This window comes from Eupeodes corollae, chromosome 1 (genome assembly GCF_945859685.1).
Source record: "Eupeodes corollae chromosome 1, idEupCoro1.1, whole genome shotgun sequence".
Taxonomy (NCBI): domain Eukaryota; kingdom Metazoa; phylum Arthropoda; class Insecta; order Diptera; family Syrphidae; genus Eupeodes; species Eupeodes corollae.
The window spans coordinates 43077138-43095555 of NC_079147.1; the positions used below are offsets into that span (position 1 = coordinate 43077138).

Consider the following 18418-nt stretch of genomic DNA (forward strand, 5'->3'; position numbering starts at 1 on the left):
TACTAAAACTTCGTAAAAATTTACTTTCGACTCAAATAGCTTTTCAAAACTTAAAAATGTTGGCTTAAAACTTATTTTATTTCACAGAAAATATTGTTTTCGATATTTAGTAATTTTTATATAAAAATCCAACAGTCCGTTTTTTCATAAAAAATTAAATCTACAAAAAATAGTACGTAAATTTGGTAAAAATTGATACAAGTACATATAAACAAACTTTTAAGCAAGACAAATCGACAAACGGGATGGGAAGTTATCAGGTCGCATCCCAGCCTCTTTTTTTTTTAAATCATCTTCTTTCTTTTAGTCCAAAACACTCTCAAAATTGACAAAAATATTTATGCCATTGTATAATAATAATTGTAACCTTGGACTGAATGAGCTGAGTCATGTTCTAAAAATTGAGTGTTTTAAATCGGTTCTTAATAACTTTTAAATTTCGTGTTTGATCTCTGTCTAGAGACACAATTTTAATAGGTAATTTAGAACTAACTGTAACACAAAACGTACAAATTGATCACAAACTGTTGATTTCGAACTCAACTTCAGTTTTCCAAAAACCATTTCTTCCTTATTTAACAAACCTCAAAATTTTTGAAATACAATTTTTTAGATTTATTTTAAAAAAACGAATAATTTTTATATATTTCAAAATCTTTAAAATGCTGTGAATTATTTTGTTTTGGAAACTTAATTTTAGAAAATGTGTTCTAAAATTTGTATTAAAATATAAATTTAAAAAAGCAAATATAGAAATTGATGATTTTAAGTTAAAAGAAAATGTATATTCGTACTTACATCATTAGGATTTGGAAAGTTTGGATTTTGAGTAGTTGAGGTTGAAGTTGGTGTTGTATCTGTCAAGGACGGCCACGGGAAGTCAGTTGGATCTGACGCAGTCGGATCAGCAGGTTGCGTAGATGATGAATTTGGTGTTTTCGTTGATGTTGAAGTTGAATCTGTTGGAGTTTGACCTGGCGATACAGGAGCCAAAGTAGTCTCTTGATTATTAAGTTTATCTAACGCCCCATTAAGCTCGTCTTGTACATTAGCTTTTTGAACAGCCAAAACAATAGTTGATACAGCTAATGCAATTGCAGCAACACCGAATAATATCGCCAAATTCTTAGACGTGAGGACTATTGAAATAAAATATAATTCTAGCTTTAAGGAAGATTTGTATTATTTTTAAAAAAGTGGTTGAAATTACATTGCATTTTTTTCCCTTAGAAGAAAAACTTTTGATTCACAATTTCGGCAGTTGTTTACTTAAAAAAGACCTTTTTATAAATGCACACCAGAGTGAAAAATCGATTCTTTGATCGAGCCTATTATCAAATTCCTAAAGAAAGATATTCCCGGTTTTATCATAACCTTATCGTTTTATAAAGACAATGCGCTAACCATTTAACAAAAATTATTATTTCATTGTTTGGACTTTTTATCCATTTATAACTGAACATAAAAAAACAATGTCAAAGTCTGATATTACATACCTAATAAATAATGATTAGGTTTATTATATTGAATGCAACTTTAAATGGTGACAAGGCTTCAAGGAAGTATTATTGGTATATTTTTGGTAAACTCCATTTTTCCATTAAAAAAGAGAAAGAATTTTATTTTTTATCTTTTGGATTCAGGGCAAAAGTTCGTCATAAATATTATAGTTGGCTATTCATGTATAAAGGGTTCTTCTTAAAGGTCTTGTGTGACTTATTTAAACTTGCAATATAATTTTATGTATGTCTAAAAACTATTTTCCATTTTTTTTTGTTTATAGGCGGTTAAATTCGATCGGTTTATTATCTCCTTGAGTCAAACTGTTTAAAAATACACTCGCCAAAAGATATTGTCTAAAAGTATGCAATAGAATTTGCTATACGAAAATGAATTACTTTATACTTTCTATGGTGAAGTGTTTGAATTTTTCAAAAAGTTTAACGTTTTTTAAAGTTTTACATCTTCAAATATCTCAATATGTATGGAAGGTAAAACTAACGCTGCTCATAAAGTCGTCAAATTTGTTTTACTGACCAAAAATTATCTGGCAAGTCGTGTTTTGCATGTTTTATTGCAACTACGAGCATAATAATTCATATCTACATTTGTCGATATCAAGTTGATACAAAATTATAAAACTTTCATAAAAACTAATTAGTCAGAAAATCTATTAGTTAAACAGCTTTCCAAAACTGAAAATTAAGTGTTTGACGTAAATGGCTCAAAATTAAGAAGATTTTGTAACTTTACAACCATTTTAGTACTTTTCTAAAAAAGAATTAATCTTAATTAATATATTATTGAAGTTAAAATGCTTAAATAGTTGCAACTCAAGTAATTGGCTTAATCCACATGCTTTCTGAGTTCCTGAACTTTCAAATTATTTGTTTCGTTTTCTAGAACTATCAATGTCCAGACTTATTAAAATATTTTGTTTTAAGTAAAAATGGAATGAAATTTTAAGTTTTTTACAAAATATTTAAATTGCATGTGTTTAAATTCGGTAAAATTAATGTTTTCTACTTGTTCCAATTACGATTAAGCACTTAAGTAAAAGAACGGCCGTAAAATTGAAATTTCTCTAAATCTAGTTTAGTTGAAATATTGTAACATTTTTATCTAAACAACTCCATACACTAATTTCTTTATTTATAAAACGACAGTGGTAACAAAAACTTGATATCTGTACATGGAGTGTTAGGTCCCTTAATAGACCACGTGAAGCTGAACATTAAGCGAAAGCCCTAAACTGCTGCGAAGCAGATATAAACGCCATCCAAGAAGTTCGATGGGGCCGAGCAAACGCAAATTAAAAGACTGCAAAGTATACTGCAGTGATTGGTGTCGAGAACAAAGGCATCGTCTATTTGGGTGTGGATTTGTTGTTTGAAATAGACTCAAGCAAAATGTCTTGAAATTCAATAGTGTGAGCTATTGCATGACAACAATCCGCATTACGGCTAAATTTGTCAACATGACAGGGAAGATAAGACGTTTATTTATTTATTTACATATATTTCATACATAGTTACATTTTATAGAGTTCACAGCTCTTATAGACTATTTGTTTCATAATTACAAATAATAAAAGGTCCGTTCGCGTACTTTCTGCACTAAAATTCGTAAAAAGACATATTTTGAAGAGTGTGGTAAACTTCTCTCACCAAAAAAAAAACTACAAAAAAGTAAGCGAACGGGAAAACAACAAATTTTTCACACAATATTACTCTTTTGTTTCTGATTTTTGAAAATTTGTTTTTAAATTTATTTATCTATTATACGAAAAACTACGAAATGTTTGAGTGCGCGTACAGGATTTGGTTAAATTTCGTTATTTTTCGTAAAATTGAACTGTTTTAGGAGGGTACGCGAACGTAACTAATAATAAACTATAACAATACAAATTATTAAAATCCAAAGCTTAAAAAAAAACATTTAATGTGACTTAAAATTATCTCTACTAAAACATTGGGAAAATCTACATTTTTATTTTAACACACTGAATTTGTCTATCTTATACAACAGGAAATTGGCTCATTGAAGCCATAATTTACTCTGTGCTAAGGAACACGGAAGGACAATTAAAACAAATCTTACTTAGCAAAAATTGACAATCAATTTTAGAATTTATTAAGTCTCTAAAAAAAATTGCATCAAAATATTTCAGTCGAATTTCAAGACTTAGTAGTCCAAAAAGCAAACATCGGGCATCATATGAAGGTCGAGGAATATTCCAAAGTAATAGATAAAACATGTGTCTAGAAAGGTATTTTTGAATTCTTTCTAGACGATTTGATTGAGGGAATAAAATTGATTCCATACTATACAACTATATTCCAAAATAGACCTCACGTATGAGAAATACAAGCTCTTAAGAGTTAAGGGATCCTTAAATTCCATTCGAATTTCTTTTAATAAATCCTAGTATAGAACTTGATTTGGCTGCTAGATAGTCTATGTTACTATTAAAATTGAACTTAGTACCAAATATTTCACCTAGACCCTAGTAGTATTTCCTAAAGAATATTTAAAACATAAAGGTGATAAACGACGATAGAATGTAAGACTCTGACATTTAGATAAATTAAAAAAATAGCTTATCGCTTAAACGCCAACCATATAAATTGAATAAGTCTGTTTGCAACTTTAAACAATCTGATACATTTTGTAAGATGCAGTACATTTTCAAATCGTCAGAAAACATAAGACATTGTGAATGAGCCAGAACATCTGCAATATCATTGACAAGTAGAAGAAACAACAAAGGGCCCAGATGAGTTCTTTGGGGGACACCGGATGTAACCATAATATGAACGAATTGGGTTCGATCACTCAGATATGACTCAAACCATTTCAATAGGTTAGAGTGAAAACCATACCCCTATGGCTTTCGAAGCTAGATATGATGATCAGCTCTATTGACTTTATTGACATCGTAGTAGAACCGCACTCTATGTTGAGAATATGGAAAGACCACTTTTTCAATTTAACTGCGATGACGAATCGAATTCGCTATAAAGGATATAGAACCACTCAACCAAGGCGAGGCAGATCAACAATTCCACCTACCCAACTTATTAACGCAGCTATACTATTTAACGCAGCAGGTGATGACTTAGTAGGGAGCATGCTACAACTTATTTGCAAAATATTGTCGGAAGAAAGCATGTCCAATGAGTGGAAATGCAGCTTAGTTTTTCCAATACATAAGAAAGGAGACCCTTTGAGACATAAGAGTCGTGATCCTTTTGCCAATATACGTGAACGTCTGAAGCCGTTTGTCAACAACCTGATTGATAGGTCGATATCAGACCAGGAAAGTACACCATCGACCAAATATTCACATTACGGCAGATCTTGGAAAAAAACTAGGAACTTCAGATCAATACCCACCATCTCTTAATCGATTTTAAGGCCGTAATAAAAGCATTTATATGGAAGAGCACTATAGAGCAATTTCTAGTTGTTTTTTTTTTTTGTGCAAATCAGTACTGAATGTTGCTATAATTTTTCCACGCGACGCGGCGACGACGACCACGACTACGACCACGACGATCCCGAACAAAACCACGACGAAGACAAGAACCTAGAACGTAAAGAAGGTCGTAGAAAAATTTAGCACATTTAGCACGTATGATGCTGATAACTCCGGCCACTCAGCTTAGGGTGGGTTCAGCGAATAAATTGATATCCTATTTGAGATGATATCGTAGGTGATCAATTAAATTGATCAGAATATAAAAATGTCGGTGACCACAGGGGTGTCTATCTTGAAATTGAGAAATAGGGCTCCAGCAATTTTTTTATAATTAAGGAAATTGCAAACCTTCGGAGCGAAACCGACGGTGAAAGAAGTTTCAATAAAAGATTAAGTCTTGAAATTAATTTTCAAAATATTTATTATTAAGTTAATTGCCTGGGAAACCTTGCAATTAAGTAGGGCTAAAACTCAGGATCTTTTAAACAAAGAAACAAATCGTTATTCAAGAAGAGATAAGATGGACCAGTAACGTTTAGTCCCGAAAAAAAAATGTTAACGGTTTTATTTTAAGCGGGTCACGAGTTCCGTAATTTTCGGAAATAAAGCGAACAACCAAACGATAATTTTTTTGAACAATGTCTCGACAACGAAATAATGTGATTCAACGGAAATAATTTTTAATCAAATAAACCAAATTATTATACTTAGCTTAGTTCTCCTGCCAGATTTCCCTTCCTTCCTTAACAAATGTTCCTTCTTTTCCTCCCCTGTATCTCAAAGAGAATATTCCATTAAATCTCCAAAATTATTCTCCTTTTTCAAATTTTCAAAACACTTCCTCAAATTAAATTTTTTCAATCAAATTTCTATCTTCCAAAATTACTTTTCTTTCGATCTATTCGATTTCGTAGCTTACAAAAAAGTGAGTTCCCAGACTTTCTCCAAGCCTGGATGAACCCTTTTTCTTTAAATACCCAGTGTTTTCAGCAACTCAGTGACTTGGGTTTCGGTCGCTTCATTTTTTCAGCAACGCTCAGCTTGTTTGCGTGAGTGTGCCAACGCAGTTGCAAACCCAGTAGGGTTCTCTTACTCGCACTTTAATCTCCCCAGCTTAATGCAAGTCACCCCTGAATTCACCACGCTTTACTCTGACTTGTAGAGTGTGGGAATGCAGTGGGTGCATTCAGCCACCTAACATCCCCGATTCAATTTTGAATGAAAGGTAAACCTTGGAACTCAAGAAATTTGATTATTCACACTTTGCATTTTTTTCCGCCGATATTTCCCAGCAAAACAAATATAATTGTGAAAACTTGATGGAAATTAGTAAGTTTCGATTAATAACAATTGTGGGAAGAGAAATGTGGCAGAAGTTCGGTACACGCGTTTTAAAGTTATTTCGTTTGACTTTCGCGCAGATTTGGGGAAATAGGGACTTACGTTATCGTTCCATCTTATACATTTAAGTATAATGAGGGTGTAAAAGTTGGGCTTGAAGCCATTCTCCCATGAAGTAACTTCGGCATTCGGAGACCAAGTGTCGACCGTGCCAATTTTTGTTTACTAGAGTCAGACCATTCGTCTGACACTTATGGTGGTAATTATGCTCATTCTTTGGGACTGGCTGTCACCCGTTCTTACACTTACATCCAGTTCAAACAACAACTGAAACCAGCTGATCATAAACAACGTCGTGTCTCGTAGATACCTCGAATTGGGGCTTGAAGATACGGCAGTAAAAGGCGATTTTTCTTCAGCGACGAAGGACATTTTTCACTCAATGGCTATGTTTATAAACATGGCTGAAACACAAACATGCTTCAGGTTCGGCTTCGCCTAATTTTAACGAGTTCAACCATAGGAATTCAATGTATGCTAACAAACGTAATGTTACGTAATGCAACTCCAAACGGAAGCTCTAGTTCAAATTTGCTGAACATTTGCTTTGTCTGACAGCTATTAAAAAGTCAACAAACAAAATACATTTGCTTTTGGAGTTACTTCCGCGGTAAATTTAATTTTAATTTTGTGTTTCACCCATTAGATCCACGTGCGCTTTTTGGTCTGGAGGTGTGATTGGACTTTACTTTTTCAAAAACGACAATGGAACGACTGTAACCGTCTATTCGGAGCGTCGTGTTGATAACCACCTTTTTAAAGAATAGCCACCCTTAAAAATATGGCTCTATTGCAAGAGACATTTCTTGGCCGCGTAATTTCTCGACAACGATTCAACGCCGCCGCTGCACGTTTTTTTTAGATTTTGTAGTTTGCTTTTAAAACCGCTAAATGGATAACCCTGTAAAGATTTAGATCAAATGGGTTTATTATAAATCATTCCTGATTGACGTCATATATTTGTATTTAAAAATCATAAGCTTGTCAGAAATGAAATGTTTTTTTTCTTATCAAAAGAAACTTTGGATTACACTTATCGTTCAGCTAAGACGGATAATATATTATTTAGCTGCCTTTTTTATATTATTTATATCAAGAAATATGTACGTTGTTTATCAGATTAACTTAATATATGTATATGTCAAATTTGAGTGATCATTTTCTTAAAGGTATTTCCCCTCATTAGATTGTATTTAATAAAAAAACAAAGCTAAATCAACATAAGGACTTTGTGTAATGGATTCCAAAAAGATTTTTTTTTCATGTCGTTATGTGGTTTTAAAATTTTATCAAAATACGTCAATATTGTTTTTCTTTCAGTTTTCTCGCAATTAATTTAAATTTAACTATTAAGAAACGTAATACACGCTAAATTGCATCAAATGTGATAAGATTGTGTCAATAAATATATTGACCGATTGAGTATAGATACAAATCAAAGTGGATTATTATACGATAGAGAGATCTTAATCATTCTTAATTTTAAAGTAATTATTTTCGAGAGACTTTTGATGTTTGAAGTAGGACAAGGTGATAGCTTTTAGGAAATTTCTAATGATTTTGAGACACGCGCTGCTCAGAGGTTGATGAGTCTTTAAGTTGTTTTTTTTTGATAAGTTTTTTCAAAAAACCTTTAAACTCGTCAGACTTTAAATTTTCAAATATAACTGTTAGCTTTTTTGTCAGGATTGTAATTTTAAATTACATAAGCTTTTCATGTATTTTTAACATTGAGTTTTATGGAAATAAGTCTTATTCTTATTGAAATAAGAACAAAATTATTTAAAGAACTATAAAAAGATCAATTTAATATCAACTAATTTCTACAAAACACTTTTTCCGTTATTAAATCTAAAACTAATTTTCCTGTTTTTTCAACCAATCTCCAACTTTGTCCTTATTCTCTTCCAGCCATTTGATATTATTCTTAACTGTTTCTAGAGCTCGTACTCTAGCAGCTGTACCAGCTCCAGCTTCTGGATATTTATTGAAGAACTCTTGCATTTCATCCAATTGAGTTTGAGTTGAGAACCGTGATGTTATCGAAGGAATCATACTGCCCAAATATCTTTCATTTAAACCAAAACGATCCACCAACTTTGGCCAATTTTCCCGCACATAATTCCAAACGATACTCTCACCAACTGGATTTGCAGCAATATATTGCAAGCAGGTGAAGTAATCTTGTCCACGAACGTAATTTTCATCCCAAGCCAATTGAACGTACCTTTTAAAATCGAACGAAGTAATAAAGTAAAGGTTTTGATAGAAAATCAAAATCAATAACAAACCTGCTCAAGACCCAAGGAAGTTGAATTCCAGATAAACCATACATCATCTTTGACTTCTCGCTGGCATCCAGTTCGTTGACGAAGAGATCCCAAACTTTCTCCCAATTCTTCTCGGTTCCACTGTTTACCATGCCATAGTAATAGATTGTCTCCCTTAAATCGGGATGTGGACGAACGCTTGGTTTATCAAGCCATTCATTGAAACGCTTAGAAATTTCGGTGGTACAGGCCTCCAAGCCCAATGAGCAAGCTGCTCCAATTGTTGTGATACGAAGTCGGCTAGAATTCAAACATTATTCGAGTGTCAATTATTTTACAACTTTAAAGATTAAACATACTTTTTCAAATGGTCCTCTCCAACAGTCCATCCAACTGACTCATAGGCACTAGCGATCAATTTTCGAGCATACGTAATGTAGTCTCGATAAATATCGGTAAACATGAGAGTGTTTTTCAATGAAGTCAATTTAGAAGCTGCAACACTCCATGGGACATATTCCAATTCTTTAGACAAATATGTGGTTATATCAAGTGCTGTATCATATGGTAATTGAGTTGAGTCCGCTAAGGAGAAAGCATCATTGAGAAGACTTGCTCGATCTCCAATGGAGAAAACCTTCAATTTGTTTAAAACATTATAATAAAAGTATTGAAAAATATTAAAGTGAAAATCGTACATCAGGATCCTGAACCAGCTGATCAACTAATGATTTCCACATTTCTTCCGGATAGTTGACCCGATAGTATCCGACTTGGTTTTTATTGAACTTTATCCATTTAACAGCAGAAGGAAGTTTAATAGTGACTAAAAAAATAAAAAAAATATTTTTAAAAGTTTTAACGATGGGAAAGATAGGAATTTCGAAGTTTTCACAGTGTCAAAAAAATGGTGTAAGATTTGATTCCGTAAAAAGTAATTGTTATTATCAATTCACTAAAATCATACTTAATTCTAAACCATAATTTAATACAAAGAAAGTGAAAGAGCCTTAAACTATTCTATAACAAACTTTGGTTGGCAAAAGGTCAAAGTTTCTAATGGTCTTGCAATTAGTGCAAATCTAATTTAAAAATTACTGATTCACGTCATCTTTTTAACGTGTTTACTAAAATTTGGTAAGGCATTTCACATTCGCGATGTACGGTAAAATATCAAACCTCTTTACTTCTAGAGCAGCATTTATTACGTTTTGATTGTTTAAGGGAATCAATGCATTTCGCTCTGTCACTTTAGAATTATCCGTTGTTTTCCGTGGTAAAAAGGGTGAAATATTATGACTCTGTTCTGGAAGTTAAATCAGGTCCTGGTCCTTCTGGTTTAAGGTCGTGCGCTAGGGTGGATTCCTAACCATTGAAAGTTAAACCAGTTGCTAGGCAAAAACAAGCACTGGATACGGAGGGGTTTACTGTTGACAACCCACGCAAATGATTTAGGGACAACGATCTTCGGCTATGCATGTGGAATGATAGGTCCCATAATAGACCACATGTAGCCGAAGAATAAGCAAAGGCCCTAGACTGCTATAAATAATATATCACCGCCATCTAAAAAATACGATGCAATAGGGCGGGCAAAAAGGGGATGAAAAGCTGCGATATTTACTATAGTGAATGCTAAATTTGGTAACATAAGCCTAATATGATGCCCCACAGAAGAGAAAGATTACAACACTAAGGATATGTTTTTCGAGTTCTTGCACAAAAACAAATGTAGCTGCTATATTATAATTGTCATGGGAGATTTAAATTCCAAGCTGAGAAGGGAAATCATCTTTGGAAAAACAGCCTGGACGATAACACTTCCAACAACGGATTCAGGTTCGTCAATTTAGCTGGGAGCGAAACCTCAGCCAGTATTCCTTTCCCACACTTCAACCTCCACAAAGGAACTTGGAGTTCTCCACATCAATCTATTGTCAACCAGATTGCCCATATTGCGATCAACGCTAAACACGCTTCTATCATCATGGATGTCCAAACTTTCCGAGGAGCTAACATCGATTTGGACAACGAAGCCAATTCTTCTCCACCCGAGTCACAAGTAACCTTCTTCAAAGTTCTCTGTCGCAAATACAATGTTTCGAGCACCAGTGGCAAAATTGTCAATATGGAATCAGAGAAGCCGACTCTGACGTGTTGGCCACCAACAAGAAACCCCTAATTTGATGACACAATGTGGCGACGCATAGAAGGACGGGAGCTGCTAACGATCTTTATGATCAGAAGAGGAGAGGGGAAGGCCGACTTCTCAGAAGAAAAAAGAGAGCATGAAAAGCGTGAGGTCGTAGATGTTAAGAGGTTCAAAAGCAGGAATGAAGTTTAAAAGTTTTATAAGCAGGTGGAATGAAATTTACAAGTATACATAAACGATGTACCGAAGGTAAAATAGACGAAAGTGGAAACATCACAGCTTAACCTTCTGCAGACTGTTCTCATCGATGACGAACCGAATTTCGCTGTCATTCAGGATGATTCATTCAATATAAACGAGGAAAGAAAACAATCCCGTCTTCAGACGAAGTAAAGATTGCCATATCTAAGCAGAAGTCTAACAAAGATACCGGGGCAGATGGCTTAAATGCCGAGCTCTTCAAAACAGCTGGAGATAAGTTGGTTAGGAGCATACACCAACTTATCTGTAAGATATGGTCGGAAGGAAGCATGCCCGTTTAATGGAACCTCAGTATTGTTTGTCTGACCCTAAAAAAAGGAGACCTCTAAACTGCACCAACTATGGAGGAGTCAGTCTACTTAACATCACTTGTAAAATCTTCTCTGCCGTAATATGTGAACGTCTAAAGCCCATCGTCAACAACCTGATAGTTCCTTATGAGTGTGGTTTTAGACCAGGAAAGTCCACAGTCGATCAAATATTCATATTACAGCAGATCCTGGAGAAAAAACTAAGAACACCAAATTAACACCCACCATCTTTTCATCGATTTCAAGGCCGCATATGACAGCATCTACAGGGACGAGCTGTATAGAGCCATGTCTAGTTTTGCGCATCCCTGCCAAACTCGTCCGTTTGTGTATGATGAACATGTAGAATTCACACTGCTCCTTAAAGTTTGGAAACAACTTAACAGAACTTAACAGAAAAGGTTTTAAACGAGGTGATGCGCTGTCATGCGATTTTTTTAACGTCGTGCTTGAAAGATTAGTGCAGAGCTCACACGTTAACACTAGAGGCACTATCTTTCAAAAGTCTGTCCTATTACTAGCATATGCTGGTGACATTAACATAATTGGAAGAGCTCAGCGTGATGTCAATTGTGCTTTGTGGCTATTGAGGCATAGGCGGCAAAAATTTGTTTAATTATTAATGAGGGCAAAACAAAGTACATGCTGTCGTCAAGAAAGAACATGCAACACCGACGTCTTGGTCAAAACGTGTAAACGCGGAAACAACACCAGCGCTGAGATCAAACGCAGAATAACTCTTACTAACCGCTGTTTCTTTGGGCTTAGAAAGCAATTGAGTGATAAAGTCGTCTCTCAAAAGATTAAAGTGTCGGTATATACGAGTAAGACCCTCATCATCCCCGTCCTGCTATACGGTGCAGATGCATGGACTATGACAGAAGCGGATGAAAGCACCTTATGTCGGTTCGAGAGAAAAGTTCTTAGTGTGATCTACGGTCCCATATGTATCGAGGGGGAGTGGAGGAGAAGATGGAACGACGAGCTGTACGGGCTGTACAGCGACGTAGACTTAGCCAGAAGGGTAAAAGTCAACGACTGAGATACGTAGAGCGCATGGAAACCAATGCCCCGGCCCGGAAAGTCTTCGAATCTACACCCACAGGACAACGCAGTAGAGGAGGACCGCAAATCAGGTGGCACGCATAAGTGGAAAGTTACCTCAACCAATTTGGAGTCCGAAAATGAAGCCATTTAGCTTAGAAGCGAGCTTGAGGGAGAAGTTTGTTGGTAGAAGCCCTAATGCCCCCAGCACTGTAGCGCCATCTTAAATGTGTAATTAAGTAATCTCTTCGGTGAATATTAAATTAGGATTTCGAATGAATCATGAAAGACATACATTTTTTATTATAGGATGAATAAATTTATTACTCACATTCTTTGGCGTCATGGAAGAACCAGCCTCTTTCTACAACCGAGCTTCTGTCAGTATGGAACGTTATTGGGATGGACCACCTATAACTGGATTTCAAACATTAGTCTTTGCAATGTGTATTTTTCAATGATAAGCAGCACTTACTTGAAATTAGGTGAATCATTATAATCTCCATTATAATCTTCTGGATTGGAAAAGAAACGTTTCTGAGTTAATTTATATTCAACATCAGATATTTTTTCAACTTCAACAACAGGGAAACCCATTTGTTCAGTCCAAGTACGCATTATTTCACTTGAAAAATAAATCATATAAAACAAAATATTTCGAACAAAAATTGCTGAAGAAACTTACCTAACATTTATTTCCAAACCCAGTTTATCAATTTCAGCCAAAAAGTCATCAGTTACAGCATTTGAATACTTATATTCGTTCAAATAGTTGGTAACAGCTTTTTCGAAAACATCTGGTGTTAGAAAATCTTCCATCATTCTTATAATCGAAGATCCCTTGGAATATGTGATAGTGTCAAAAATTTCCGTAATTTGATCAGGATTTTCTACTTTCTGGATAATTGGGTGGGAACCTAATGTTGCATCTAAACTGAGGACACCGTGAACAGTTGCAATAATGAATTGGTCATCCTGAAACATACAATTTCTTAAAATCAAAAAAAAACAAAGAAGTTGAAAGAAGCTCATACCATTTTCCATTCGGGAAATATTGAATTGACTCCCTTATTTTCAATATAACTGGCGAAGCCTTCGTTTAGCCACAAATCGTTCCACCACATCATGGTCACTGGAGAAAGTTCACAATTTTTTATAAGATCTTACAGAATTGTGAATATCAAACGACTTACCTAAATTCCCGAACCACATATGAGCCAATTCGTGAGCAACAACACTCGCCACTCTTTGCTTATTTACTGTAGAACTTGTTTCCTTATCGTAGAGCAAAGAAGTTTCACGGAATGTAACCAATCCCCAGGTTTCCATTGCACCCGAAACAAAGTCAGGAATAGCAGCCATATCTTATCCAATAACAATTTAATATCTGGTATACTGGTTTTGTTTTCAAGGCTTAACTTACCCAATTTAGGGAGCGGGTATTCAACTTTGAAGTATTGAATATAATGCTCTGTGATCCTGGCTCCACAATCCAATGCGAAATCAACTTTACTAACTTGTTCGGGACTGGCAAAAACTCTCATCGTGAATTCTTCACCAATTCCTTGGGTGTTAATTTGCCTGTGCTTCTCAACAAAGTCGGAAACAATAAAGCACGACAAATAGGTGCTCATTGGAACACTTTGGTTGAATGTAGTTTCCTTAAGACTTCCGAGATTTTTAGTTTCCTATTGCCAAAGATTGATAAATAATTCAAAAAGTTGACAATTTGTCTGTTATTTTACAAACCAATTCGTTCATGTTCGACAGAGCATGGTAATCTTGATCAGCTGGGTATGCCAGAGTAATATTGTAGGTTGCCTTCATTGCGGGTTCATCAAAACATGGGAAAGCCTGACGAGCATAAGTTGGTTCGAATTTTGATGTAGCTATAGTTCTGTGGAAGAATTACAAACATTTTAAAAGTGTTGAAATTCCCCTAAAGCAGAACACTTACTTCAAACTTCCATCTTCCTTGGTATAACTACTGCTGTATAATCCAACAATTTTTCCCTCCATCTGGCCGTCGAAGAGAATGAGTAAGGATACGTTGCTTCCTTCAGGTATTATCTCGGAAGTATGAACAATTAAGAACTCACGTTCTTTGTCCAATTCGAAAGAAGTGACAGTATTACTACTGGGAACATTTATCAGTGAAACATAATTTATATTTAAATCTTTGACATGGAGAATTATTGTTTGGGTTGATTTGACAATTTTCAAATCGATGGTTTCTTGTCCCGAAAATTCACCCAAATTTTCATGGGGATAAAGATAGAGATCATAGTGTTTTGGTAGAATATCTCCAGGAAGTCGGTAGTTTATGGCCTGTGAAAAAGAAAACATTTATTTTAATTTTTCTTAGGCTAATTTTAATTAAAAAACAAAATGTTTGTTTTTCGTTTTCCCTTCAGATCTAGAAATTTTTTCACCTAACTCTTAAAAACCGAAAAATCTTAAAAAAGTGGACAAATTTAACTTGACCCTTACCGACCATCGTCTCTAGTCATACCCTTGATTAGTTTTTCCTTTAGATTTACATTCTTTCAGCTATCAAATTTACTCTTCCCATTTTGTTTCTTGCTAAGCATACGGTGGACCACTCCTTTTTGTTAGTACTATGAAGGGCATTGAGTAAATTCAATTTTCCTACACTTCTCGACCCTTCCTTAAATACGCTTTTTAATTTGTTGAGGCTGGTGCAATATTTGAATACTTGTTTAATATCAAAAGAGGATCTAAAAGCTTCTTCAGAAATCTACATCTCCTTTAAATGGACTTTCAATGACGGCAGCTTAGCTTTGACAATTGACAGTACTAATGGTGGATAACGCGTTGAGCAACACGAGCAAGTTATAAAATTATTATATCGGTTTTTCATAGTTTGTGTTTATAAATTAAAGGCCACTTGTTCAGTAAACAGACAATCAGTACCAGTATAAGTTGATGAAACCTAACATCAGCCTTAGGCCCATGCAATCCATCAAATTAAAAATGTACGAAATGCTAATTTTCCGTAAGTTAGAAGTTAGTTATGTTTACAAATTACCAAATGTTTAGGCAGAAGCGTTAAAATAAAAGAAAATAGACCAATTTCTCGGTCTTAAAGTTTTCAATATCAGAATGGAAAATGCGACAGCAGATATGGGTAAGACTTTGTACATTCTTAATAAGCGAATGAGAAAAGAATCTCTACACCTGACAGTTTGTCAGAAATGATGGTCAATTATAAGGATGTATCCAAAAAATCAAAAATATCGTCTTATACTTTCTTTATTATGTCAACTTTTGTAAATTATTAAAAAAACATGGTGTATTTCTACAATTAAATTAAAATCTTTTTAATAAATCCCTTCGTTTGCGGAGATTCTTAGTTTCTTTACTTGGCCAGAAAAAGCCGGTTTTGAAAATATTAAATATCACATCCTTCCATATTGAAAATATGTTATAAAGATGGAAATACTTCAGATTTTAATGGAGCAGTTTCTGTTTTTTAAAGATTTGTTCGATATCTTCCCAAGAAATACAAATACATTTATCAAAGGAATTAAAATTTCTCTTAGTTATTTATACGATGAGTAATAACTAAGAACTAAAATGAATATTTGTGAAAATAAAGACGATACTTAAAATTGGATTTAAAACGAAACTTGAAAATAAGGATACTAAATTTTCGTATCTGCAGTGTATTAATGTATTAAAAATACAACAAGCAGCTGCGAATAAAACTTAAACTTGAAGCTAGATTGCAAATAAGAAATTGACATTTTTTCGAGTAACGATACTACATCGGAGAAAAATTTAGTTTCTTAGGTTGGTAACTCGGATAATCGGATTACTCAAAGAGTCTCGAAGGCCTTGTTCGCAGAGTGCAACGCACTTAAAGTGCGTTCTTTTGTTTAAGTTTTTTTTTTTTTAATTAATATTGGTACGCACAAATCAAGGAACGAGTCACACATAGTTGCTCTATGGTGTTTAACATTTTTCTTCTGTAATGTCGTTTTCTATTTCCGAGATTTGAGTATAACAACCACCAACTACCTCTTTTGCAAAAAGTGGGAGATTTACTTTTTCTTTGTAGCGCCATTTGAAAATAAAAAGACGCTGGGATGCGACCCACACTGATAACTTTTATCACGTCTGTCGATGTGTATTGCTGAAAAAGTTTGTAGGTTTTCATGTTATGTTAAAAAAGTTGTCAGTTGAATTATTCTTAAAAATGTTTAAATTACCAACAATATTTTTCATATCAAAAATTGTTTAGTTTGAAAATCTAAAAAAAACGGTTTGATTTTATAAAAAAAAACTACTGAATATCGAAAACAATATTTTCTATGAAATAAAAAAAGTTTGAAGACAATTTTTTTAATTTTTGAAAAGCTTTTTGATTCGAAAGAAAATATTGATTTTTTTAAGTTTTTATTTTTTGTAAGAAATCAATTAGATTTTTTTTCAAAAATTTTACTGAATATTTAAAACAGTATTTTTCAAAAGATAAAAGTAGTTTAAAGCCAATAACTCAAAATTTTGAAAAGATATTTTTGTCCAAAATCATTTTTTACCAACTTTTATTAATTTTTTATTTTTATTTTCAAAAATTTTCCGACTGTTAAAAACAATAATTTGTATTAGTTAAAATTAGTTGGAAGCCATAATTTAAAATTTTTGAGGAGATGTTTCTGTCGAAAATAAATTTTTACCAACTTTCGTTAAATTTTCTTTTAAAAAAAAAAAAAAATTCTATTCGATTTGTATCAAAAAATTATTTCTTATAAGATAAAATAAGTTTGAAGCCATAATCTCAAGTTTTTGAAAAGATATTCTAGTCGAAATTCAATTTTTTACCAACTTTGAGTAATGTTGTTTTAGATTTTTATTTTGTATGAAAAAACTGTCAATTTGATTGTTCTCAAAATTTGACCAGATTTTAAAAATGTTATTTTTTGTTGCACAAAATTGTTTTAGAGATGAAATTATTTTTTATTCGTAAACTTTTTGAGGTAACAAATGTTTGTTTTCTGTTTTTTTTTTTTAATATATAAAAAAAAACCGTTAATTGGATCTTGTTCCAAAAATATTTTGATTTGGTATCACGTTACAACATATAATATACAATTTAATTTAAGTCTCTAGCGTTATTGGTTCGTAAGATATTTAGGGTTAACCAAAATTTGCACATTTTTTTCAAACTGCTATGCTAAAAAAAACAGCCTCTCAATTTCCTTTCATATGAAAAACTTAATGGTCCCATACGGACAATAAGTTAACATAGAACACTTAATACTATTGCCTTTCGGCCCTAAGAGCTATTTTACCTCAATTAACTTTTATTTATATTTGTATTTATTACAAAATTAAAAAAAAACTAATATCAATATCTTTTTTATTTTACTTAAAAACTACTTAAAATTAGGTCCTTAAATAAAACTTAAAACTATTAACTACTTAAAACTAAACCAAAAACAGCAGCAAATCTAACTATCTGTGGCGAACCCTACTTTCTAATTTTTAAACTAAAAATAATTTTGTTTTAACTATACAACTGCATATAAAAGAAATGTACTAGAATAATAAATGCCGGAAGGCTAATAGACATTTTAAGATGTTACGATTTAATTTAACTTTCTTCTCTTGGCTGACCTCGTGAGATACACGAAATTAAGAAATATTTTGTATTAAATAAAGTGGACTTTAACTTATATCTTTTATTTCGAAGTCGTCTAAAGGTACTCTACTAATAATCTCCACAAATGGTGACCCCGACGTGAGCCTGATCATTTATTTCTTAAAAATTAAATAAATAAAGATGACTGGAACTCAGGAACAGAAGCAACCTGATGGCTCATTCAATCCACCACTTCCTCCACCTATTTCAGCGAATTCTTCTTCCGCCGACACAAATGCTGAAATAGCATCTAATATTGCCACACGCATTCCACAGTTTTGGCATGAAAAACCAAAATATGGTTCGCACAAATTGAGGCTCAATTTCAATGGA

At 33.4% G+C, this 18418-nt stretch overlaps 1 protein-coding gene across 1 annotated transcript in view; it reads right to left on the minus strand.

Moving 5' to 3' along the window:
* Positions 1–18418, minus strand: part of LOC129938333 (uncharacterized) — an 89459-nt gene that overhangs the window by 65221 nt on the left and 5820 nt on the right. Inside the window, exons 2-15 of the mRNA XM_056045816.1 lie at positions 14378–14748; positions 14170–14317; positions 13844–14108; positions 13614–13784; positions 13455–13552; positions 13106–13395; positions 12896–13045; positions 12752–12837; positions 9351–9478; positions 9012–9289; positions 8674–8952; positions 8241–8609; positions 8112–8172; positions 799–1164 (exon numbers count right to left, since the gene is read on the minus strand). Of these exons, the coding sequence (XP_055901791.1) occupies positions 799–1164; positions 8112–8172; positions 8241–8609; positions 8674–8952; positions 9012–9289; positions 9351–9478; positions 12752–12837; positions 12896–13045; positions 13106–13395; positions 13455–13552; positions 13614–13784; positions 13844–14108; positions 14170–14317; positions 14378–14748 (3060 nt within the window). The remainder of the gene's footprint in view (positions 1–798; positions 1165–8111; positions 8173–8240; positions 8610–8673; positions 8953–9011; positions 9290–9350; positions 9479–12751; positions 12838–12895; positions 13046–13105; positions 13396–13454; positions 13553–13613; positions 13785–13843; positions 14109–14169; positions 14318–14377; positions 14749–18418) is intronic.